We start from the raw sequence: 22592 nt of genomic DNA on the forward strand, positions 1-22592 counted from the left end.
GCGGTCCCGGGATCGGCCGGGGAGGCGGAGCGGAGGCGGGGCCTGGGGCCGGTTTGGGTTCTGGTGGGTAGGTGGGTTCAGACAAGAGGGGACTACGGGTCGGCGTTGGGCTCAGTGGGCTCGAAACAAAGGGCTATCCGGTCGGGACGCGGTGCGGCGCCTTCTGACGGGTAGCTGAGCTGCGGATCGAGGCTTCGCGGCCAACCAGTGCCTTCGCTGCGCGGTCTCAGTCGGCTTGTCCTCGGTTCCCTGCAGCCAGCGCCGCGGTGGGGGGGCCCGGCGCAGCGGCACCTGCTGCTGAGGGACCCCGAGGCCCGCCCAGGTGCTCATGATGGGGCTGATCTTCGCTAAACTGTGGAGCCTTTTCTGTAACCAAGGTAAGAAGGATAGAGCCTCGCAGCGGTTCGAGTCCGAGGCGATGCGTCCGGCCGCCGGAGGAAGGGGACAGGGCTCTCCGGGGACAGAAGCGTTCTGAGACGCAGAGAAGTGACTTAGTCGAAGGGGGCAGCAGCAGAAACTCGACATGTTAGACTGGGAGAATACGCAGGAGAGCCCTGATGTGTGGGAGAAAGGGACAGTCAGAAGAGAAGGCATTTGGTGTCCCAGAATCCACATTGGGAATTTTTGGATTTTAGCGAAGTAAAGTGGAACACACTTAAAAGACGCTTGCAGGCATTTTGAGGGCCTTCTCCGTCTCTAGTTACGCGCACTTGTGTCTGTGTCTAGCCCCAGGGTAAGTGTCAGCCCAGAAATCTAAAACTTTTTTTTTTTTTTTTAACGTGTTGCTTTGTTTTCAGCCCTGCCTTGTGAGTCAGTGCACCTTCACGCTCCGATTTCGCCTGATGTGTAGGACTCGGGAATGAGTTTTCCTATTCAGATACATGGGGTTTTCTAAAATCTTCATCCTAAGCACTTTTTTTCTTAGACGTTAAAAACCTAAATGCTTTCGGTTCTGTGTAAGATGCTACGTGTCCGTAATTAGTCTAGAACAGGTTATGAGACATCAAGAAGTCGCAAGTCCAAAGGGCCAAGAAGTTGTAGAACCTGTTCTGAGAACCAGATGTGATGTCTTCTGGAAAAATTAGACAAAAAAGGGGCCAACGATAAGTTAAGTTGTAGGCATTCTATTTACAGAATGATTTCTTAGTAATTGAAACCAATTTTTAAGTGCATCTAGTTTCATTTTACATTTATAAACCAGTTTTCTTTTTATGAAGATACCAATTTGTTATTGCTAACGTGGGTGTCCTTTTTCTGGATTTAAGAAGCCGTGAAGAGAATGAAATGGTGTTAGTTCACTTGTCCTATGGATTGATAAGAACTTTAATCTTTTTGAAGTTTATAAATAAAGATACATATGTATGTCTATATGCCGTTACCACAGATAAATATTATTTATCAAATGATTTCAAAGTGGCCAGAGTTTAACTCTCTGGATATTATCTGTAAATTTAATACGTTATTTTTTCAGCATGTTTATATATTCTAATCCTTGTTAAATATATTCACTATGTAAAGCAGCATTTTAAGACATGCTTAAAAGTACATAAGGATTAATACAATAATCACCTGTTTATCTTTCCCTAGCCCTTAAGAAATAACACTACCAAATTAGTTGGTTCTCCATGTATATCCTTTCCCATTCCCCTTTCTCATTTTTCTGTTTTAATACTGCTTCTCTTTTTTTGTTTGGGGCTTCCTTAATCAGACTAGAAGGGAATAAAAGATGTAAAGGGAAAATTGAGAAGATGATGAAAGACATTCAATGGCTACTTTTATAGTCACGTAATTGTTCAGGCCTCCTAAATCTCCATTTCGGCTCAGATTTTTTTCTTTAACTTTCCTCTTGAAAATTTAGAACCAGTGGCTATTCTGCCATTTTATTCTCATTCATTCATGTGGCCATAGGTCCAACTTCAGAGTTAAGACCTTACTTATTCTCAAAGTACTCAAAGACTAGTAAATGAGACAGACATGAAAAAAATGCAGTGTGGCAAATTGTTATATGTAATAGATATGTCTAAAAATGTAGTGAGGGCATCAAGAAAGAAGTGATTCATTTTTCTCAGGTAGTTTCTGGGAGACTTTGCAGAATAAGGTATACTTGGACTTTAATGTTGAGTAGGAGTTTAGGGGGCATGATAGACATGGGGTAGAAGGAGCATTTTATTCTAGGAAGAAGGAATAATGTGCAAAGGAAGAGTAATTAAATAGTTTGGTACATTTAGGGATAGATTGAAGAGGTAGCCAGGAGAACCAGATCACAGAGGGCCGCAGATGTCAACTAAGACATTAAACTGTTTAGAGCAAGGAATGGAAGCCATTGAAGAGTTTGATCATACGTGTTTCTTAAAGCAGGAGAATAATGTGATCAGATTTGTATCTTAGTGTGTATTTTTTTTCCTGCATCGATGAAATTAATTGCCAATGTCAGCATTTTCCATCTTTGTCACTATGTATATTCATCTAATCCAGAGGTATTAGATGTATTAGAATAGTATGCCCAAGGCCCTACCTCAGATCACTTAAATCAGAGCAGGATAGGGTGGCCTGAGCATCAGTGCCAATGTAATTGGAATGTGCAGCTAGTGTTAAGAACTACTAATCTTACCGCACGTACTCCTTTCCTTTATCTTCCAATATTTCCTCACTATCATCTTTTTTTTCCTTTAGCATTTTAGAGCCCCAAATATCTTGTCACAAATTAGAGGCTTTCTTGAGAATAAGAATACTAAAACATGTGTTGTCTAAGTTAAACATCTCAAAAGTACATAATTAATGCCAGTAAATTTATATTGTTTAATTTTAAGCTAGAAAACTGATTACTTTGACAGTTATCATTGAAGGAAATAATTTCAACATCTGATCACCTTTGCAAGCATTTTATATATCCAAGTGATTCTGTATGTGTGTTTCTATATATCTATGTGTGTGTATGTATGGTATTTTTAAACTCACCTCTAAAGTTTGCATTCCTTTTTTTTTTGTTTTCTTTTTTAATCTTGCCTTTCGTAGGCATGGTCTTTTTCTCTCTGTGCTGTGACTGTACAAACCAGTCAACAGTTATTTCTAATGTTATCCAGAATTAAGAACAAATGAAATAAGGTTTTAATTGTAGTTCATTTTCACAACCAAGTAGCATCTTAATTTCATTATCTCATTATTTCTCATCTGTGAATTTCATGTTATTTGCAGCACTGATAGCCAACTTTTTATGGGATTGTTACTGTTCTGACTGTGCAGACCTTGTGGCTCACATTTCTCCCTTTAGCTTATTCTCCTCTTACTTCTGGACTTTGTGCTGGTTTCAAAAACACCAAACTTAAACTTATTATTTGCCCCGTATCTTCCAAACCATTCTTTATCCATGGTTCAATTCGTTAATTCATTCAGATTTCTGATCAAATGTCACTCCTCAGAGATGCCTTCCCTGACCACTTTATCAAAAATAGTACTCTTCCCACCCCAACACTCATTCTGTCTTTACCGTACTGTTTTTTCTCAGTAATGCTTATCGCTACCTGTAATCATATTATAAATTTGTTTACTTGATTGTTCTCTCTTTCAGTGGAAATAACTCCCCAAGTCATGAACTTTGTCTTATTCATTATTATACCCCAGTGTCTGGCGCATAATAGGTGCTAATTTTTGACCATTTTTTTCCAAACAACATTTTATATCAAAGTAACACATACATTGCTTTTTAAAGTTAGTGTTAAAGTCTTGCAGTGATATATATCAGTCATATCTCTTCAAACTCTTAACTTTTTTCCAGTATATACTTCCATATGTCTCAATAACATGCCTATATGGAAATATTCATTTGTCTTATTATGGTAGAAGAGAAATTAGTACTTTTATTTCTCTTCCATATCATCCTAGTATAGTTTTTTGGTTTTTTACACACTAAGTCTTTTCATTATGACTAAAGTTTTATTGCTGAGCCATGGTGTGCTGTAATTATGTTTCCTTTTTTTCCTACAACTTTTCCCCCAGAGTAAGTAATCATATCTTCTCATTGCCGTAGTTTTCTTTGCACAGTTGGCTAAGTTGTTTCATGCTATCCAAAAACTTCTCTGTAACCGTTTTTCCCACCTCACACCTATCAGATGATTTATCTTTCTCCCCCAACCCTACAGTCCTCCATCCTGCTTCTGACTGGACTGGTTTCCATCTGTGCCTGGTATACAGCTGTTCTGGACTTGTCTTTGCTATCATTCCAGAAATTTCCTATGTGTTTCTATTTTGTCAAACCTGTATCTTCTTTCTTGCTTTACTCTTACTTTGATGAAACACATTCTTTAGAAATTTCCTGCAAAGGTGTCCATAGTGGGTTGTTTTTTTTGGTGGTGGTGGTGGTGGTTTTTTTTTTTTTTTTTCCCTTTGAGATGGGATCTCTGGATCTCACTTTGTTGCCAAGGTGGGTCTCAAACTCCTGGGCTCAAGTGATCCTCCTGCTTCATAAGTGGTAAATTGTTTTCAGTTCCAAATGCCCGAAAATTTATTGCTCTAGCCTCACTTTTGATTTATAATTGGGATTGCTATAAAATTCTGAATTGGAAAATATTTATTTCAGAATTTTGAAGACATTGTCCTGTCCTCCATTCTTGATTTTTTTTTTGTTTCTCTTCTAGTAGTTTTTAGAATTTTCTGTTTAGCCTTGGTGTTTTTAAATTTCAAAAGAGTGTACCCTGTTGTGTCATTTTTTGTTCATTATGTGTAGGCTCTATGGACCTTTTCAGTCCAAACATGTACCTCTTTGGTTCTAGGATTTTTTTTTTGTTTGTTTGTTTTTAATTTAAGATTTCTTCTTCTCCTTTTCTGGAAATTCTATTGGTCATATTGTGCTAAATTGGTTATCAAAGATTCTTTTTATCTTATTATTTTTGAGTTCTACTTTCTGGGTTATTTCCTTGGTATTCTACTTCTCCTATTGAATATTGTGATTCAGCAATCATATTTTTCACTTGTGGAAACTTTTTATTTGCTAAATATTTTTTCATTGTTCTTATGGCATCATTCCATGAACATTATGTCTTCTCTCTAGGTTTCTTTGAAGTTTTCTTCTGTTCTCTAATTTTTCATTTCTATTTATTTATTAGCTTTCAATATATTTCATTGCAGGAACGTACCACAGTTTATTTATTCATTTGCATCATAATGGGTTGTAATACTATAAATACCTTTAAGACTTTCTATAGACGTATTTTCATTCTCTTAAGTGAAGATCCAGGAGTGCCATTTGTAAATCATAGAATAGATATATGATTACTTTTTATAAGAAACTGCTAGATTATTTTCCAAAGTTGCTACACCATCTTTATACTCTCACCAACAATGTTTGAGAGTTCTACTTGTTCTACATTTTTACTAACATTTGGTCTTGTCAGTCTTTTTAATTATAGGCATTCTGTTGGATGTGTAGTGGTATATCATTGTAGTTTCAATGTACATTTCTCTGGTGACTATTGAGGGTACTGACTATTTACATGTGCTTATTGGTCATTGGTGTATAGTCCTTTGAAGACAGTTCAAATCTTTTGCCCATTTTTTAAAATGATTTTTTGGGGTCTTTTTTATTACCAAATTTTAGGAATTATTTATATATTCTAAAATTGAGACCTTTGTCAGATACATGTTTTGTGAATAGTTTCCCTCAGTCTGTGTTTTCCCTGTTCTTTTTCTTAATGGGGATTTTTGCTGAGCAGAAATTTTTTAATTTTGGTGAAATCCAATTCCTCAAAAAAAACTTTGTTTTAGTGGCTGGTGCTTTCTGTGTCCTGTTTAAGGAATCTGCTCCTTTCATCTAGAAGCTTTATTATGCTTAGCTCTGTGATCCACGTCAAATTATTTTTGGTTTATGATGTGAATAGGGATTGAATTTCATTATTTTTTTACATGGACACCTGCTTGTTCCAGCATAATTGCCTGAAGACTTTTTTCCCCTCACAAAGATTGCCTTGGAGCCTTTGTTGAAACTCAAAACTCAAATGATCTTATGAACCTGAGTCTTTTCTCTGGGCATTCTCTTCTCTTACATGGATCTATATGTATCCATAGGCCATACTACACTGTATTGATTACTATAGCTTTATAGTAAATTTTGAAGTCTGGTAGTGAGAATTCTCCAACTTTGTTTTGTTAATCTTTTAAAAGAAAATGTTTTAATTTTCTCTATGTTCTATAATTACTGCTATTTATTTTCTTCCTTCTACTTACTTTGGGTTTACTTTACTGGTTTTTTTTTTTTTTTAAACTGCGTAGCTTCTTAAGGATGTGGCATTGTGTTATTTGTGTTTTTGCCTCTTCAAATATAAACATTTTAAAACTATAAATGTCCCTCTGTGTACTGCTTTAGCTACATTTTGCAAGTTTTATACTAATATGTTGTATTTAAATGTTCAATTTGAAATGTTTTCTAATTTTTCTGTGTATGATTTCTTCTTTGACCTGTAGTTTATGTGTATGTGTGTTTAGTTTCCAAACATCTGCTGTATTTTAGATAGTTTAGTCTTGGTTCCTAAAGTAACTTACTTGTGGTCAGAAACATAATCTGTAAGATTTCCATTTTCTTTTTCAAATTTATTGAGACTTTTTAATGGTCTGTCAGTGGTCTGGTTTTGGTCTATGTACCATTTGCACTTGAAAAGAATGTGCATCCTGCAGTTGGGTGTAATGTTTTATAAATGTTTATTAGGTTAAGGTGGTTGTCAGTCTTGTTCAGATCATCTGTGTTTTTCTTCTTCTTCTTCTTTTTTTTTTTTTTTTTTTTTTTTGAGACAGAGTCTCGCTCTGTTGCCAGGGCTAGAGTACTGTGGCATCAGCCTAGCTCACAGCAACCTCAAACTCCTGGGCTCAAGCTATCCTCCTGTCTCAGCCTCCCGAGTAGCTGGGACTACAGGCATGCACCACCATGCCCGGCTAATTTTTTCTATATATTTTTAGTTGTCCAGATAATTTCTTTCTATTTTTAGTAGAGACAGGGGTCTCACTCTTGCTCAGGCTGGTCTCAAACTCCTGACCTTGAGCGATCCTCCAGTCTCAGCCTTCCAGAGTGCTAAGATTACAGGCGTGAGCCACTGCGCCCAGCCTCTTCTGTGTTTTAATACATATCTCATGTAGAGAGCAGATAGTTGGATCTTGGTTTTATATCCATTGTGAAATTCTCTCCCTTTAAATTGGAATAGTTTAATTTTAATTGGAATGCATAGTCCAGTTTATTGATATGGTTGGATTTATAACATGGTTGTATTAAGGTCTGCTATTTTACTATTTGTTTTCTCTTTGTCCCAGAGAGTTGTTACAATATTCCTCCTTTTCCACTTTCTTTTGGGTTAAATGGTTTATTTTTAGGATTCCACTTTATTTTACTTGACTTTTTTTGTGGGGTGGGGGGCAGGGGAAAGGGTATGGGTGGAGAGAGAAAGGATTCTTATTTGACTTTTTACCTATTCCTTTTTGGATTATTTTTATGATGCCTCTAGTGATTACAACATACATTCTTAACTTTTCACAGTCTACCAAGGGTTATTAATGTAACACTTTTGTAAAATGTAAGCACCTTAAAACTGTAGTTCCACTCTCCCTTCCCCTAGTCCTTTTTTCTGTGTCATCATATATATCTACATATGTTATGTACCTTGCAAAATACATTGCAATTTTTGCTATAAAAAAAATCACATGTTCTTTAAAGTTTTAAGATGGGTTAAATTTCTTATGTTTATCCCCTGTACTATTTTTGATGTTTTTAATTTCCATGTGGTAGAAGTTCCCTTCCAGCAGAAAAACTCTAGCATTTTTGTAATGTAGCTCTGCTAGTGATTGATTCTCTTATTTTTTTGGCTTGAAAATGTCTTTATTGTGCCTTCCTTCTTAAAGTATATTTTTGCTGAATATAGCATCCTAGGTTTTTTTCTTTTCTTTTGGTGCTTTAACATCATTCCAGTGTCTTCTGGCCTTCGTTTTTTTCTGATGAGAAGTCTGCTAACATGTCTTTATGTATGTTTTTCTCTTGCTGCCTTCAATATTTTTTCTTTATCTTTGGTTTTCGACAGATTAACTGTGATGTACCTAGCTATTCTTTTCTTTATACTTACCATATTTAGAGTTTTCTGAGCGTCTTGAATTTGAACATATTTCATATTTTTGTACTCACCCAGTTTACTTTTTTAACTTGTATTTCTTAGACCAGTTTTTTTCCCCAAACTGCCCAGTATATGTCATTAATTTTAATGTTAATTTAGTGAGCCCAGCATTTAAAAAAGGAATGGACATTCCAAAATAGAAACTATCAGAATGTATCTCAGTTAATAAAGTTACTGTTTTGTGAAACTTGTTTGAGTTACCTGTGTCCTGGGTTGTGATGTAAAATATATTTCTTAACTGTGATCCTTGTCAAACAAGTTTGAAAACCATGGGTTAGATTGTCTGTGCCCCTTGACCTTTGCCTTCCAGATTATAATCTTCCCATGGGCAGCATTTGAATTCTCATGTTAGATCCATTTCAGTGTGTTCTTGCTGAAACACTCTTATCAATTCTTTTGTTCAGTGAGTTAGGAAAAGGTCTTTGGTATCTTCCTAGGCACTTCACTTTAACCTGGCCTGTGATGTTATAGTGTTCTACCTGCTTAAACTCTTAGGGCTTCTATATTTAATCCCAGAAGATTGATTTTTTTTTTACCCAATAAACTTTTCTTTTTTATTATCATATGACTGTAAGACTCAATTTTGTCACAGAGATGGGGAGGCATCACATTAAGAGACCAGTAGCCAAATTTAAAAAAGTAAAAATAATAGAAGTATGTTTTCTTATATTTACTACTGAATTGAGAAGCTAGGATATAAGGACATGGTTATCTTTTCCCATAAGCTCTAAGCTTCTTGAAGACAATATATTTTGTAATAAATACTTAACCAAGATTCTACACTCAAGCATTTTTTGAAATAATGTATTTAAAGAATTAAAAAGTACGATCTCTGTAGACATTGTATTTTTATCTAGTCTGCCACTAATATACAAATAGTATTAAAACATAACTAGGGAGGAAATACGTTGTCTAATAGTTTAGAGCTCCATGTCTAGAATTAAATACCTGACTAAGATTCTCTTTACTTCCCAGCAACATGACCTTGGGCAACCGAAAACTCAGTTTTCTCATCAGTAAAATGAGGAATAACATCACTTTCTCATAGAATGATTATGAGGATTAACTTACATAATGCATGTAAAACACTTAGAATGAAACAGTAGAATATTCCTTTTTAGTTTTTTCCCTTCGCTGAAAGTTGGATTCTAGATCTCATCCTTAAGAATATTACTATGGGATACCTCTGTATCTGTTCTTTGTGCTAATCATACTATTTTGTAAGTGCTTATTTACATACTTTTAAGATTCTTGAGGATGGAGTACTTACCTTGTTCATCTTAATCACATATATTAGTCAGGCATTTAAATGAACTTAATGTTGAATCATTGAATCATCAGATTTACATTGCTGCTCTGAAAAAATTTAGGCATTCAGGAATGTGAGTATTGTGGTGGGAGTTGGGGAGGCCAAAGAATTGGGGAGGGAAGTTAATATGGTATAGCAGAAAAGAGCATGGAAATTCTAGCTTTCACTGTGCCATCACCCACCTGTGTTTTAACTAAAAAAAAATTACTTAACTTCATAGGACCTCGGTTTCCTTATCTATAAAATAATAAGCAAAGTGGCTCAGGTCAGTAGTTTCGTGCTATTTCAGAATCCTAGGTTCCTCAGAGGTGCCTTTAGAGGTGAAGTCACGGGAGGGTAGGAATAGATCTCAAGTTCTTCAGTCTGTTCCAAGCTAAAACATTATAATTCTATAATCAATGTATAGAGACAGAGTTACTTTTTTATGGCTTTTCATTTATTTTCAAGAGCCAGGCTTTTTTGGGTGCTCATCATTTCTGTCTAGGCCTTCAAGTCTCGGTTTGTCACAACACATCCTCTGACTTTTACTGCCTACCCTTTGTAATAATTCAAACTTAAATGCTAGATCCCAAATTGCTAAATCACCAAATGTGGCATTTTTTGTTTATTTGGTTATATGGTGTTTACATACTCTGGACATATAATGCTTTCTCTAGTTACATGACAGTGATGGTGCAGATATTATATCCCTAGAAGGTGGCAGTCCCTATTTCGTTATATCTTTGGGGCTTTCTTACATATTAAAATTAAAAATTGGTCATTTTATCACACATTTTAACAATATAAAATTTTAATGTGATAAAATAAATTTTGACACATTTTCACAATTTACATTTAATACTGTCACTATTTAGTATTTCTCTAATAGTCTTCTGATAGTGTTACTCTATTTGGCGTCATTTGGTATTCTATATTAAAACTACAAATTCTTTTTCAATTTAGTAAAAATGAAAAAAATATGGTAAAAGGAGAACATTTTTCTTTCTTTGATTTTTCTTCTTTTTTTTGGAATGATTTTTTAACCTGCATTTGTCTACAAACAAGTGCTCTTACCAATTTTCTTTTGAATCATGTATAATCTTTATGCCCTACTTAAAAAAAATGAGCCACTTTTAAAACAGATCCAAGAGAACAACGCCATAGCCAAGACTATGGAGAAACTTCTGTGCAAACATTTGATCAAAATTAAACAAAAAGTCTGTGATTGGACCTTTTCTTCTTCATTTAGTACAAATAACCATGTGTTGGCTCTGGAGATGGATAGATTAGTAACACCGGAAGTACTCTTCTTTCTCAGCCCTTTGTTGAGGGAAGGGATGCAGCTTGGTCTCTTGGAGGAGATTCCTAGTGGAATATGGTACCTAGAATGACTGTCTCATGGTGTGACATGTTTTTAAAACATTCTGATTTACTGTATTCTGATAGTTACAAGTAATATCTTAACCCAAAATTATTTGACTGTCCACAGAAGCTTTTAAATTGCACGAACCCGATCCCCAACACACACCACCTAAGTATGGGCACCTTGTACTCTGACAGCAAATTGATCTTAATAATACTTCTGAAAAACAATTAAGAAAGTAAAGTTGCTATAGTTATATTTGCAAAATCTATTCTAAATAATTTAGTATTATCCATGTTGTTGTTTGCCCTGCTTAACAGTAATTGAGAATTGACTGTTTCCATCAACTAAATATTTAGTTTTCATGGAGAGTGGATTGAGGAGTTAGAAGAAAACAATATATAGTTTACGTATGGGTTGAAGATCAGTATCTTCACTGTTGTAAAAGTATACAGTTGTGTAATTTTCTCCTCACAACTTTAAATTCATCCTTTTTTTTTTTCCCTCTACTGAGACAGAGTCTCCCTCTTGTCTGGAGAGAGTCCAGTGGTGTCACAGTAGTTCACTGCAACCCCAGACTCCTGAGCTCTCAAAAGATCTTCCTGCCTCAGCCTTCCAAGTAGCTGGGACTACAGGCAACGACACTCGGCTAATTTTTCTATTTTTAATAGATACGGGCTCTTGCTCTTGCTCAGGCTAGTCTTGAACTCCTGAGCTCAAGCAGTCCTCCTGCCTTGGCCTCCCAGAGTGCTGGGATTAATTAAATATGATTAGTGAAGGAACTTATACGAAGGCAACTCTGCAAGAAATGTCTCTGACACTTACATAGTTTAGTTGATTTTTTGTGTTTCAGTATACAACATGAGATATGTGTATGGCCTATTGGTTATGCCCAACCAAAAAGACAGCAGTACAGAACAAGCACCCTAAGTCATGTTCTTCAAGCATGAGGGCTCCTTTTTAACGTTAAACAATACTATGTATCGCTACATGGTAGTAGCTGTTCTCGTGGTCTGTATTGATGTGGAAACTTTATAGACCACTGTGAATTCAATAGTATCTTCAAGTAACTTTGTACTTTATTAATCCAGACACCACTGTGGACATTTAAAGCAACACACTAATTCAGTTTCTCCTTACAATAAGGAGATACGTCAAAGAGATTTTTTTCAGAGGAAACATTTAAACCCTTGTTATTTAATGCTTTTCAAAAGCAGTTGTTCCTTTTCTGTTGATGATGTTTTATTATCTAGGTTCAGGTTGCTGTTGATAATTTTAATAACAGAAGACAGGCCTCAGTTTGTCTGTAGGGTAATTGTACAGACCGTCTTTATAAGAAAGTTGAAATTGTGTGTTTTGTCTAAATTGCTGGAATTCCCTATCACTGTGGGGAAAAAAGGAATCTGAGAAAGATCTTAAGTTAATCAAAAAAACTGCAACTGTAATGAAATCTATACTCTATCCACCTTCAGGATTTATCACCCGTTGCTTCTCTTTGGGGACCAACCTTTCAAAATGATGCATTATTGATGAGTTTTACCATCACAAGCCTTCAGTACTGTGATTATCGTCATAATACAAAAAGTGAAGCCCTAACAGGATTATTTGAAAATGACCCTGGGTGTTCACTCGAGTTGCTTCAGCAATGAGCCATCTGGTACTATCCCTCCATTCCATCCTCCCAGCAGGACTGTCTGCACCCAAGTTTTGCATATCTTCAAACTAGTGGCTGCTGCAGGCACCTCCTGTTCTCCAGATGTTGGCCAGGTGGCATTTTTGGCTTTCACCAAAATTTAGAATGCTTGGTGCCAGTGTGTTCATCCACTGATAAGAGTGCTCTTGTTCTTGTTCTATGAGGGGGATCACATCGGCAACACTTCCAAGATTGTCTCCCTTAGACATTTAGGGATATGAACCAAAAGAGTCAAAGAAGGAGAATCATAGTTAGTTATAACAAGCAAACAAGTTTTATTTTACAAAGAAACTTCTGCCATAATGAAAATAGCACATCTGGAGAATCGGGTCTATTTGTCCTATAGCATTATAGGCATCACCTGTGGTGTGCGTGCGGGTCATTAGAAGATACATCTCAAGAACTCTTCTGTGAATTATGGCCCTTCTTTTTGTGGCTGATGCAGTTATTAAGGCTTTACAATAGTATGAATATGAGCTGATATTTGATTGAATGTATGATAAGAATGTTGACATTCATCAGGTTATCAAGGGGAGCAAGGTTCTGATATGAGATGTGCCAAATCACTGGCTACAAATCAAGTGTGTTGTGGTTCTCATGCCAACTTCCTTACATACTCTGGAGGTTCACTAGTAGCTTTTTAGGTATTCTTCCTGGGAGAAAGGGAATCTTTAATATACTTGATATAAGCTAAAATCTAGGAAAGTTGGTACCTGGGGTGTCTGCTCCTCTTGTTCAAAAGAGATTTCAGAATATATACCCCTTAACAGAATAATTAGACAGGCCTTAATAGGTGACTGTTCAGTGCACAACACCAGAAGGAGGAAAAGACTGAAGAGATTTTTGTTGTTTAAAGGCAGAAAGAGTATCTGCCTAAAAGAATTATAGAATCTAGATTGAAAAAACATTAAAAACTAAATAATTGCTTTTATATCTGCAAAGTAAAGGAAGAATGGTCCTTGTTAAGCAATGGAAATGGATCTATATCTCAAACATTTTAACAAGTAATTATAAATACTTTGCACCATTGTGCCGCTCTTATCTCTCTTCATCTCATCTTGCATTAGAAGTACATTGTCTGCAGCTCACCGGAAGTACTTCACTTAACCAATGCTTAACATGTTTTTCAGCTACTTTGCTGCTTTTGCTGGTTTAGAGTATATGTGTCTTAGTGACAGGGAAAGCATTTCAGTTTTAAGCCTTAAATCGGATTTTTAAGTGAAAGGAAGAAAAAAATCCTGGTACACACAGGTGGGAAAACTTACAGGTGTAAAAACAACTTGATAAAAGGCTAAGTTGATTAGTACAGACTTCAATACACTGACGTGCACATGCACCCCCCCGCCGAAACTTTTCTGCAGGGCCACAGTGTTTTATTATGAAAGTAGAATAAAAACTTTGTGTGTAATTTCAAGGTAAACATAAATAGAAAAATGAAATTTATTGACTTCTATTCATTTAATCCATGTTTTTAGAATTGTTAATATTAATTGTAACAATAAGAATATTAACAAGTAAAATTTTATAGATGCTTCACATGGCCCCAGGGTCAAAACTAAAGTGAGTTAAATACAACTCTCATGGCAGTGATTGTGTTAAGCAGGTGTGTCAAACAAGTTTTTTAAAAACTGACTCTTAAGTCATAACATCGTGTCCCCTCGTGTCTAGATTGATATTTGTGTCCCCCCCCAACTTCAATATTAGTGACCAAGTTCTGTGCTTCCTTCTTACCCATCCCCTACCTGCTTTTACAAGAGAACTACAGAAGATCGTAATTGATTGTCTCACTTAAGGCAGCTAGCCTTAACATGATAAAATTTGTCTCTGTATTTTAACAGTCCAGTAATAGATAATCAAGTGAATGATTCTCATTAACAAGCTAACTAATAGTCATTGTTGAAAGCATGTAATTGCAGTATGCAGCAGTGTTAAATGTTTATGGTTTGCTTTCTTTTTGTAGAACACAAAGTAATTATAGTGGGACTGGATAATGCAGGGAAAACCACCATTCTTTATCAATTGTAAGTATGAGTGTTTATTAACCATTTTTCATTATTTTAGTTATTGAAATTAACCTTTTGTAATTAATAAGATGAGATACATTATAATCTGATGGAAAAACTTAAACATATTATTTTTTTTTTATCAAATGCAGTATTTATAGAAAAGCAAGTAAAATAGCTGTATGTTTGCCAAAGCCTTCACGAACACTCATTGTTTTCTGGCCTTGAAAGAAAGAATTAATGTTAAGCTAATATAAATAAAGCACATATTGTAGTGCTGGGGTAAGGTGATAAAGTGGATTTCACTTAATTCTTCCCACACTGAGGTTCATGTAAATAAATCAATACCTCTAGGAAGCTATTGCTACTCTCCTGACTGATAGCTTTGGAATTGTTTAACATAGCCAGACTTGTCAAATCCAAAGAAATGAGATGACCCCTGAAAACACTACCTTAGTAGCTTGTAATAGAGAGAGGCTTGAAACTCAGAGCAATATATTAATACTTTAAGGAAATTTTAACAGCCCATGGATCCACTGGTCACATACCTCCCACTGTCCTTTCGGTGCCAATGAATTGATCCTTGTTAAGCAATGGAAATGGATCTGTAGATTTTTTTTTATAACAAGTAGTTATAAAATACTTTGCACCGTTGTGTGGCTCTTACCTTTTTCCACTTCATCTTGCATTAGAAGTAGTTAGTCTGCAGCTCTCCAGAAGTGCTTCACTTAACCAAGGCTTAACATGTTTTTCAGCTGCTTTGTTACAGTTTGTTTCAGCATTGAACAATTACTTATTTTTCCTTAAAACATTTTCATTCATTGGCCATTATGTATTTAAATATGACTTAGTCTTTAAACATCAATGTAAACATTTCAGAAACCTGTCATCTTTGTTGAAATAATCTTAGCTTCAAAATATCTATAAAACCCAAGGGAGAGTTACAAGCCCCATCCAACACAGTACTGGCATGTTATCAGCAGTCACTTACTTCTTGAATGAATGAATTAATGTAGCTCATCCAATGATTATGATAGTACAAGTGGTATGAGCATCAGTATTTTAAATATATTTATAGTTAATTTTAATTAAAATTTTTATTTGCCCATGGCCTTATCTTTTTAGGATTAATTTAGGTTAGTAAACCTGAAGTAATTTTTATGGCTAAGTCTCAATTTTCTGACATACATACTTAGCCACAGAAAAGCAAACTCAGCACCACTGTGTTCCCTTCTATTCAGGTCAAACTTTCAGTTCATTCCATTAAAACAGTCTTTCTTCTGGAGTTGTACTTTTTCTAGTTATTTATTTGCACAAATGTTTCTATTTTTCATGCCAATAATTATCATCACCAGTGCTACTAAAGAGGATTGATCTTAAAAATATAGAGATAAAACTGACTTCAGGTTCTCAAGATTTACAAGAGTTTTAATGGTGTCTTTCAACAGTTTAATGAATGAAGTGGTTCATACTTCTCCAACCATAGGAAGCAATGTTGAAGAGATAGTTGTAAAGAACACTCATTTTCTTATGTGGGATATTGGTGGTCAAGAATCCCTGCGGTCATCCTGGAACACATATTACTCAAACACAGAGGTATGCTAAGATTACTTTTGAATTTTAATAAAAAGAACCAAGGAATAAGCACAGAAAATAGGCTGTAACTAAGGCATATTGACCGTTGCCTTTTAATAAGATAACTTTTTGTAAGGAATTTGGGTTTTCAAGTAAAAGGCAAGTAGAAAGTTTATTGGGAGCTATTATTATTAGTTGAGTGCTTACTGTTGGCCAGGCTCTCTGAGTTCATCCTCACAATAATACTATAATCTCCAGTGTTGGAGAAATCTGACACTAAAAGAAATTATATAACTTTTCCCAAGTTCTTACAACTTTATAAGAGACCCTGACTGGGTGAGGAGTAAAATATTTTAAGCATAATTTAATAAAATATTTCAAATAGCATGAATTGAACATTCAAAATTTTGGTTAGATTGTATTTTAATTTTATTTTTAAAAATTTTTTTATTTTTTATTTAAGTTAATAATCAGTGGTTTTAATTTTTATTTATTTTTTTGAGACAGAATCTCACTCTGTTGCCTGGGCCAGTGCCGTGGTGTCAGCCTAGTTCACAGCAACCTCAAACTCCTAGGCTCAAGTGAGCCCCCTGCCTCAGCCTCCGGAGTGGCTGGGACTACAGTCATGTACCACCATGCCTGGCTAATTTTTTCTATTTTTAGTAGAGAGGGGGTCTTGCTCTTGCTCAGGCTGGTCTCAAACTCCTGAGCTTAAGTGATACTCTGGCTCAGCCTCCCAGAGTGGTAGGATTACAGGCATGATCCACTGCGCCCAGCCTGTATTTTAATTTAAAAAAATGAATTTGCTGGTCATCCTCCAGCATCCTCTGTCATTTATTTAATTATTTTCTTAGTTCAGAGCTAACCTAGGGAACAAATATGGCATATCCTCTATTTTTGCTTTTATTTCTTCCTTGAGGCAGATTTTTTTGAGACAATGCAGTGCTGTTGAGAGAGGTTTATCTTTGAGAATACTAGTGTGCTATTGTATCCATTTAATTTTTCTTTGCAAAGAGATACACTTAACCAATTGTTTTTTGTCTAAAATGGAACTTTTAAAAACAGGAGTTGGGGAGGAGGGCAGAGGGGTAGAGGGATATAAGGAATTTTTGGTGAACAAAGTTGCCTTTTTAAATAAAAAACATGTATTTTAGATTTATATAGTAATAGCATGTATATATGTGTGTGTAAGTAGTAAACTAGGATGGCATTTCAAAGATATTCAGTGCTTGTAGTAGTACTTAATTATTTTATTGGGGGGACGGAAGATGTTGGTAAGCACATAGTATGGTTATATATTACATTTGTACAGTAAAATAACATTCTGAAACTAGAAGATGTTAGAGTAAGGGAAGTACAGCATTTTAGTATATGATTTATTTACACAGCGTAGCTATTGGTACTTTTTTAAAGCTCACAATTAACTTCAGCTGTGAAAAGAGCAGTTATCTTTGATGTACAGGTCAGAGTTGATTCTAGAAGACTTCGCATGGGGTCCAGAAAGAGATAATGTTTTACTGATGCCATTTGCATGAAATGTTCTTTTAATAAACTCTTTCTACAAAAATATCAAAATTATCATATAGAGCAAAGGCCTTTATTGCAGCTCTCCAGCATAGCACATAGCATTTGCTGTCTTAGATTCTAGGTAGGGGTCTTATCTGTATGGCATTTCACTAGTCACTTTGTTCACCCTTGTCATCTTGCTTTTTAAAATTCTTTACATTGAGGAATCATCCAAAAGCTGCAATGTCTTCATTATAAGATAAGAAGTTACAGGTGTTGACTGATTCCTGACACCTTCCTCTCATTAACTCACAGTTACATCACCATATTGTGTCCATTTTTCCTTTGTCATCATTCTGTCTTTTATCCCTTTCTGAGTCTGACTCACTTTATATTCAGATTGTCTCTCTTCCTCTAATTTTAAAGTCATCTCTATATTCTGATTCCACCCTTCCTGTCTCGATTTATTTTGTATCTATCCCCTCCTATAACCCTTAGCACTATTTAACATCATTTCTTTTCTTTTGCATAATGTGTTTAAGGGCCCTTTCTCACTGTATCTTCTTGTTTTTACTTACTGAAGTTGCTTTTATTTTTAATGTGTGTGACCTACCTTTTTTCATGTACATCTTTGCCAACAAATTTCTCCAGTTCTCCTGGCTCTCTTGCCTTTATTTAATTTCACCTGTGTCTTCGTTTAGTATATTGGCACCCAAGTATTAATAGTTATGTTTCAATTTAGCACATTTTTTCTTGAGCATTTATTGTTGCTATTGTTTTGTAAAAATATTAGTTTTTTTAATGTTTATATTTTTCTTTCAAAATAGCTTTTATTTTGAATAGACATGACATTGTCCTACACACAAATAAGTAAACAATTATTGATCATTTATTTTTATTTTTTTCTGGGCTTTTGTGGAGGTTTCATTATAATTATTGATTGTTTAAATGAATGATAATAGAGTACTTTGAAATTTTAGGGAAAGAGTATTACTTAAATTAACATAAGTTTATTTTTTTAATTACTTTTTATTACCAGCATTTGAAAACAAATCTTAATATTATGTAGTATTTATTCAGGCATCACTGTTTTCAAAAAATAAACTTGGGCACGGTTTTTATTTGTTGAAATTATAAGTTATTTTCTTAATAACATTTAGATTTTACTGCTTGATATGATTCAGTATTATAGAAGCTCTTTGTGCTGAAAAAACAGTAGCATTTTATAGTAATGGCGATGCCATGTGAAAAAAGTACTTTCATCACTTGAGTAGTTTTACAGAAAACTTTTCAAAACCCCATTCAATTTTCTTTCTTTCTTTTTAATTGTCTTCTAGTTCATCATTCTTGTTGTTGATAGCATTGACAGGGAACGACTAGCTATTACAAAAGAAGAATTATACAGAATGTTGGCTCATGAGGTAAATTTCTGAAAGTAAATCTTCACAAAACAACAGAGTAAAGTATCTTTGGCTTTTCTTTTTCACAACGATTTATGTGGTACGATATTGGTTATCCCATCAACACAACTTTATACATTAAATTGATGGAAGTCTTGAAGTCAAAAATTCACATTACTTTTTCAAACCTAAAAAAACTAACATGTTAATTTGTACACTATTGTTATTGCAAAGATTTTTCAAAGTTAAAAATATACATGCCTTAAAAAGTCTGATAAAATGAAATAAGAAAAAGGAAAACTTTTATCTTTTCCCCGATAGCTTATAATAACTAAAAGATCTTTAATAATGAATAATTGGAGATGACTTAATTATAAGTATTTCAGATATATTAACAAACTAGACAGTAAAACACATTCATATACCTACTATTCAGCATAACATATGCAATGTCTGAGACTTCTCCAATCTTTTTCCCTTCTGTCTCAGAGGTATCCACTATCCTAAGAGTAGTGATTATTATTCCTATGCATATTTTATACTTTTACTACATTTTTGTGCGTCTAAATTATGCAGAATATTATATTCCATGTTCTTAAAACTTTGTGTAATAATGTCATAATATATATATATCTTTCTTAACTATTTTTTTGCGCAACATTGTGATTTATCCATGTTAATAATACAGACTGCTTTAGTTCATTCCTTTAACAAGTGTTTACTTTTCCAGAGTATGAATATACCACAGTTGATCTATCTAATGTTTTTATAGTATAAACAATGCTGAAATGAACATTAACCAATGAGCTTATGTTACACAAAGACTAATAAGTAATAGGTATTGCCCAGCCCCCACCTCCAATACTTTATTTTAAATTTTGGAGAAACTGTGGTTGCCCATTAGAATATTGCTCATGTAGTTTGGAGTCAGTATTTAAGATTCAGGTTTATTTTCTTTTTAGTTTGACCCTTTTGGCCCATAAATAGAAAAATAACTATTTTACTTGCGTTAGAAATATAAGAATAATTAGAAAAATAATTATTTTACTTATGTTAATCTTTGTTAGAGTGGATCCTTAAATCATGGTTATTTGAATTTTTGGCGTTTCTTTGGTTTTTTTTTTTGAAATAGTGTTTCACTCTGTTGCCCCAGGCTGGAGTACAGTGGTCTGATCATAGCTCACTGCAGCCTTGAACTCCTGGGCTCAAGTACATGTCACTATGCCCTGCTAAGTATTTTTGTTTGTTTGTTTGTTTTAGTTTTTTGTAGAGACTAGGTCTTGCTGTGTTGCCCAGGCTGGTCTCTGACTCAGGGCCTCAAGACATCCTTCCACCTCAGCCTCCCAAGGTGCCAGGATTACAGCCATGAGCCACCGTGCTCTGCAAGATGATTTTTATTTCAATACAAATTTAACATTAAATATTAGTGCTTGATCATTTTAAAGTAGAGACATTTCTTTATACCAGTTCAGCTGAGTATACTTTACCCTCCTGATTCATTAATTTGAATTGTGATTATTTCACATATTAGAAATATTTTGTCTTGGTTGCAGGATTTGCGGAAGGCTGCAGTCCTTATCTTTGCAAATAAACAGGATATGAAAGGGTGTATGACAGCAGCTGAAATCTCTAAATACCTCACCCTTAGTTCAATTAAGGATCATCCATGGCACATTCAGTCCTGCTGTGCTTTAACAGGAGAAGGGTAAGTGTTAATCAGTCTGAGGGGAGGTATGCCTTCTTTCAAATTTCTTTCAGCTTTTTTAGGCCAACTGTTTTCTTCTTGGATCTTATTCCTTTCTTCTGTTGTTCTTAATTAAAGGTGGTTTTTATATTATGTCTCAGGGTTACAAGGTTGAAATAATTTTAGTAAAATCCCTTTTCATAACTTTTAATGTAAATGTAATGTTTAACTAAAAAATCAGTAATAAGCTTTTGAATTAAATTTTTCAATCCAAATTTTTTTATAGTCTTTGTTGCTTTTATCATTTACTGAAAGAAAACTGTAATGTCACCTGGATTAAAGAGGAAATTTAAAAGAAATTTTACATTTTCTTTAAGGACTTAAACCTAATCTCTCAGCTTTCCATAAAAGTACATCTCCTTTTTATTATCAGGAGTCCTTTTGGAAGACATCTTCTAGAAAATAAATATTTGAGACAATTTGACTGTGGATATTAGGCCAAGGAGAATCCAATATATGGATATATGGGTTACCCGGTTTATGTCAGGAAACTAACTTATTTATCCTCAAATCAACCAGAGCTTCTTAGTTTTTCTCTTAGTATTTCTCAGAAATAGCTTGCAATATAATAGCTATGTGTAGACCTTTAAAGAGTGAGTCATAAGTATTCCATTCTTTAGAATTTAGGGGGGTTAGGTAAAGTTCCTCCTATCTTTCCATAGTGGTTTTCATTAATTTTAAAATGGGGATAGGAACAGGTACTTGCAATCTTGACAGATAGCAAAACTGCCAAAGCTGTGTCTTCAAGATGAGACTGAAGCAGTTTCCCACATTACTCAACTGATTAAGATCATTTTGTTTAAGTGAACCTTCCATTTAAAATTCCATTTACTATAGTCTTACTTTAATATTGACACTGAAGTATGCAAATAATGATTGTAGTACCAGTCTTTGAGCTAGACTTAATAAGTATGGTTTCAATTTTTAAGTATAAAGTTTTTAATTTTGAAAATACTTCTATCTTTTGTTCAGGTTATGCCAAGGTCTAGAGTGGATGACCTCCCGGATTGGTGTGAGATAACTTTTTTGTTTGAAAGAGACTGCTGTATTTATTCTGTGACATGAACATTTTTTCCTAGTACCTTTGGCTGCTAAGGCAGCAGCATGTTTAATTTATAACAACACAAACCTCTATGAGCAACACTTGAATCAAGTGCAGCTGAACTGGAACATAAAAGATTTTTTTCTTAACTTTTTTTTAATGCACTAATCTTCAGTTGGATGAACATAATGTATAACTATGTTTTCAGCAACAGAATTCTTCTGTTCTAATTATTCAGTGACTGCCTTGTAAGAAATGTCTGTCATATGTTTAATGTTTTCTGAAGTATTGTTATAACCTTAATGACCAATGTCTTTCAATTCTTGACCACCACTCCCTTCCAACCAGGTAATTACTAGCTTGATAGAGTAGTAGTGGAAGTCATCAGGTACTGCTTGCAAACTTCTCCAGCACTAAATATCTGCTCCCTCTATAAACCATTTATCTTTTGGATGGAACTTATTATAAAGAAAGAAATCTACCTAGAGTATATATACAAGGAAGATTAAACATCATGAGTACTTGCCTTTAAACTTCCACCACATATTGCAAGTCACGGAATAATTTTTAAGTTGCTATTAGCATGGAAATTAAATAGGCTATTTATTTCTCTAAAGGAATTAAATTCATTTTTCTGCCTACAACATATGGTCAAAAACTAATCAAGGTTAAATATTTCTTTGAAAGCCCAGCTTTAATGTTAAATACTGTTTGTTGGATAAATCTGGTATTTAAGAGTGTCACAATATTCAATGCATATGAAACTATTGGAAGTTATCAGAGCATACCAGGACTAAAAATAAAATAAGACACTTAGAAATATATTTTACTATA

General features: G+C 34.6%; 1 protein-coding gene across 2 annotated transcripts; it reads left to right on the forward strand.

Moving 5' to 3' along the window:
• The first annotated feature begins 18 nt into the window (after positions 1 to 18).
• Positions 19 to 22061, forward strand: ARL5B (ADP ribosylation factor like GTPase 5B). 2 transcript variants are annotated; one of them, XM_045534404.1, is made up of 6 exons: positions 19 to 377; positions 14449 to 14509; positions 15940 to 16087; positions 18910 to 18993; positions 20526 to 20677; positions 21689 to 22061. In XM_045534404.1, the coding sequence occupies exons 1-6, from the start codon at positions 329 to 331 to the stop codon at positions 21735 to 21737; spliced, it is 543 nt and encodes a 180-aa protein (XP_045390360.1). In that variant the 5' UTR covers positions 19 to 328; the 3' UTR covers positions 21738 to 22061. The 2 variants fall into 2 exon arrangements, with proteins under 2 accessions (XP_045390360.1, XP_045390369.1); XM_045534413.1 differs by lacking the exon at positions 18910 to 18993 and having other exon boundaries at positions 32 to 377.
• The last annotated feature ends 531 nt before the right edge of the window (positions 22062 to 22592 follow it).

Source organism: Lemur catta, chromosome 1 (assembly GCF_020740605.2).
Source record: "Lemur catta isolate mLemCat1 chromosome 1, mLemCat1.pri, whole genome shotgun sequence".
Lineage (NCBI taxonomy): Eukaryota > Metazoa > Chordata > Mammalia > Primates > Lemuridae > Lemur > Lemur catta.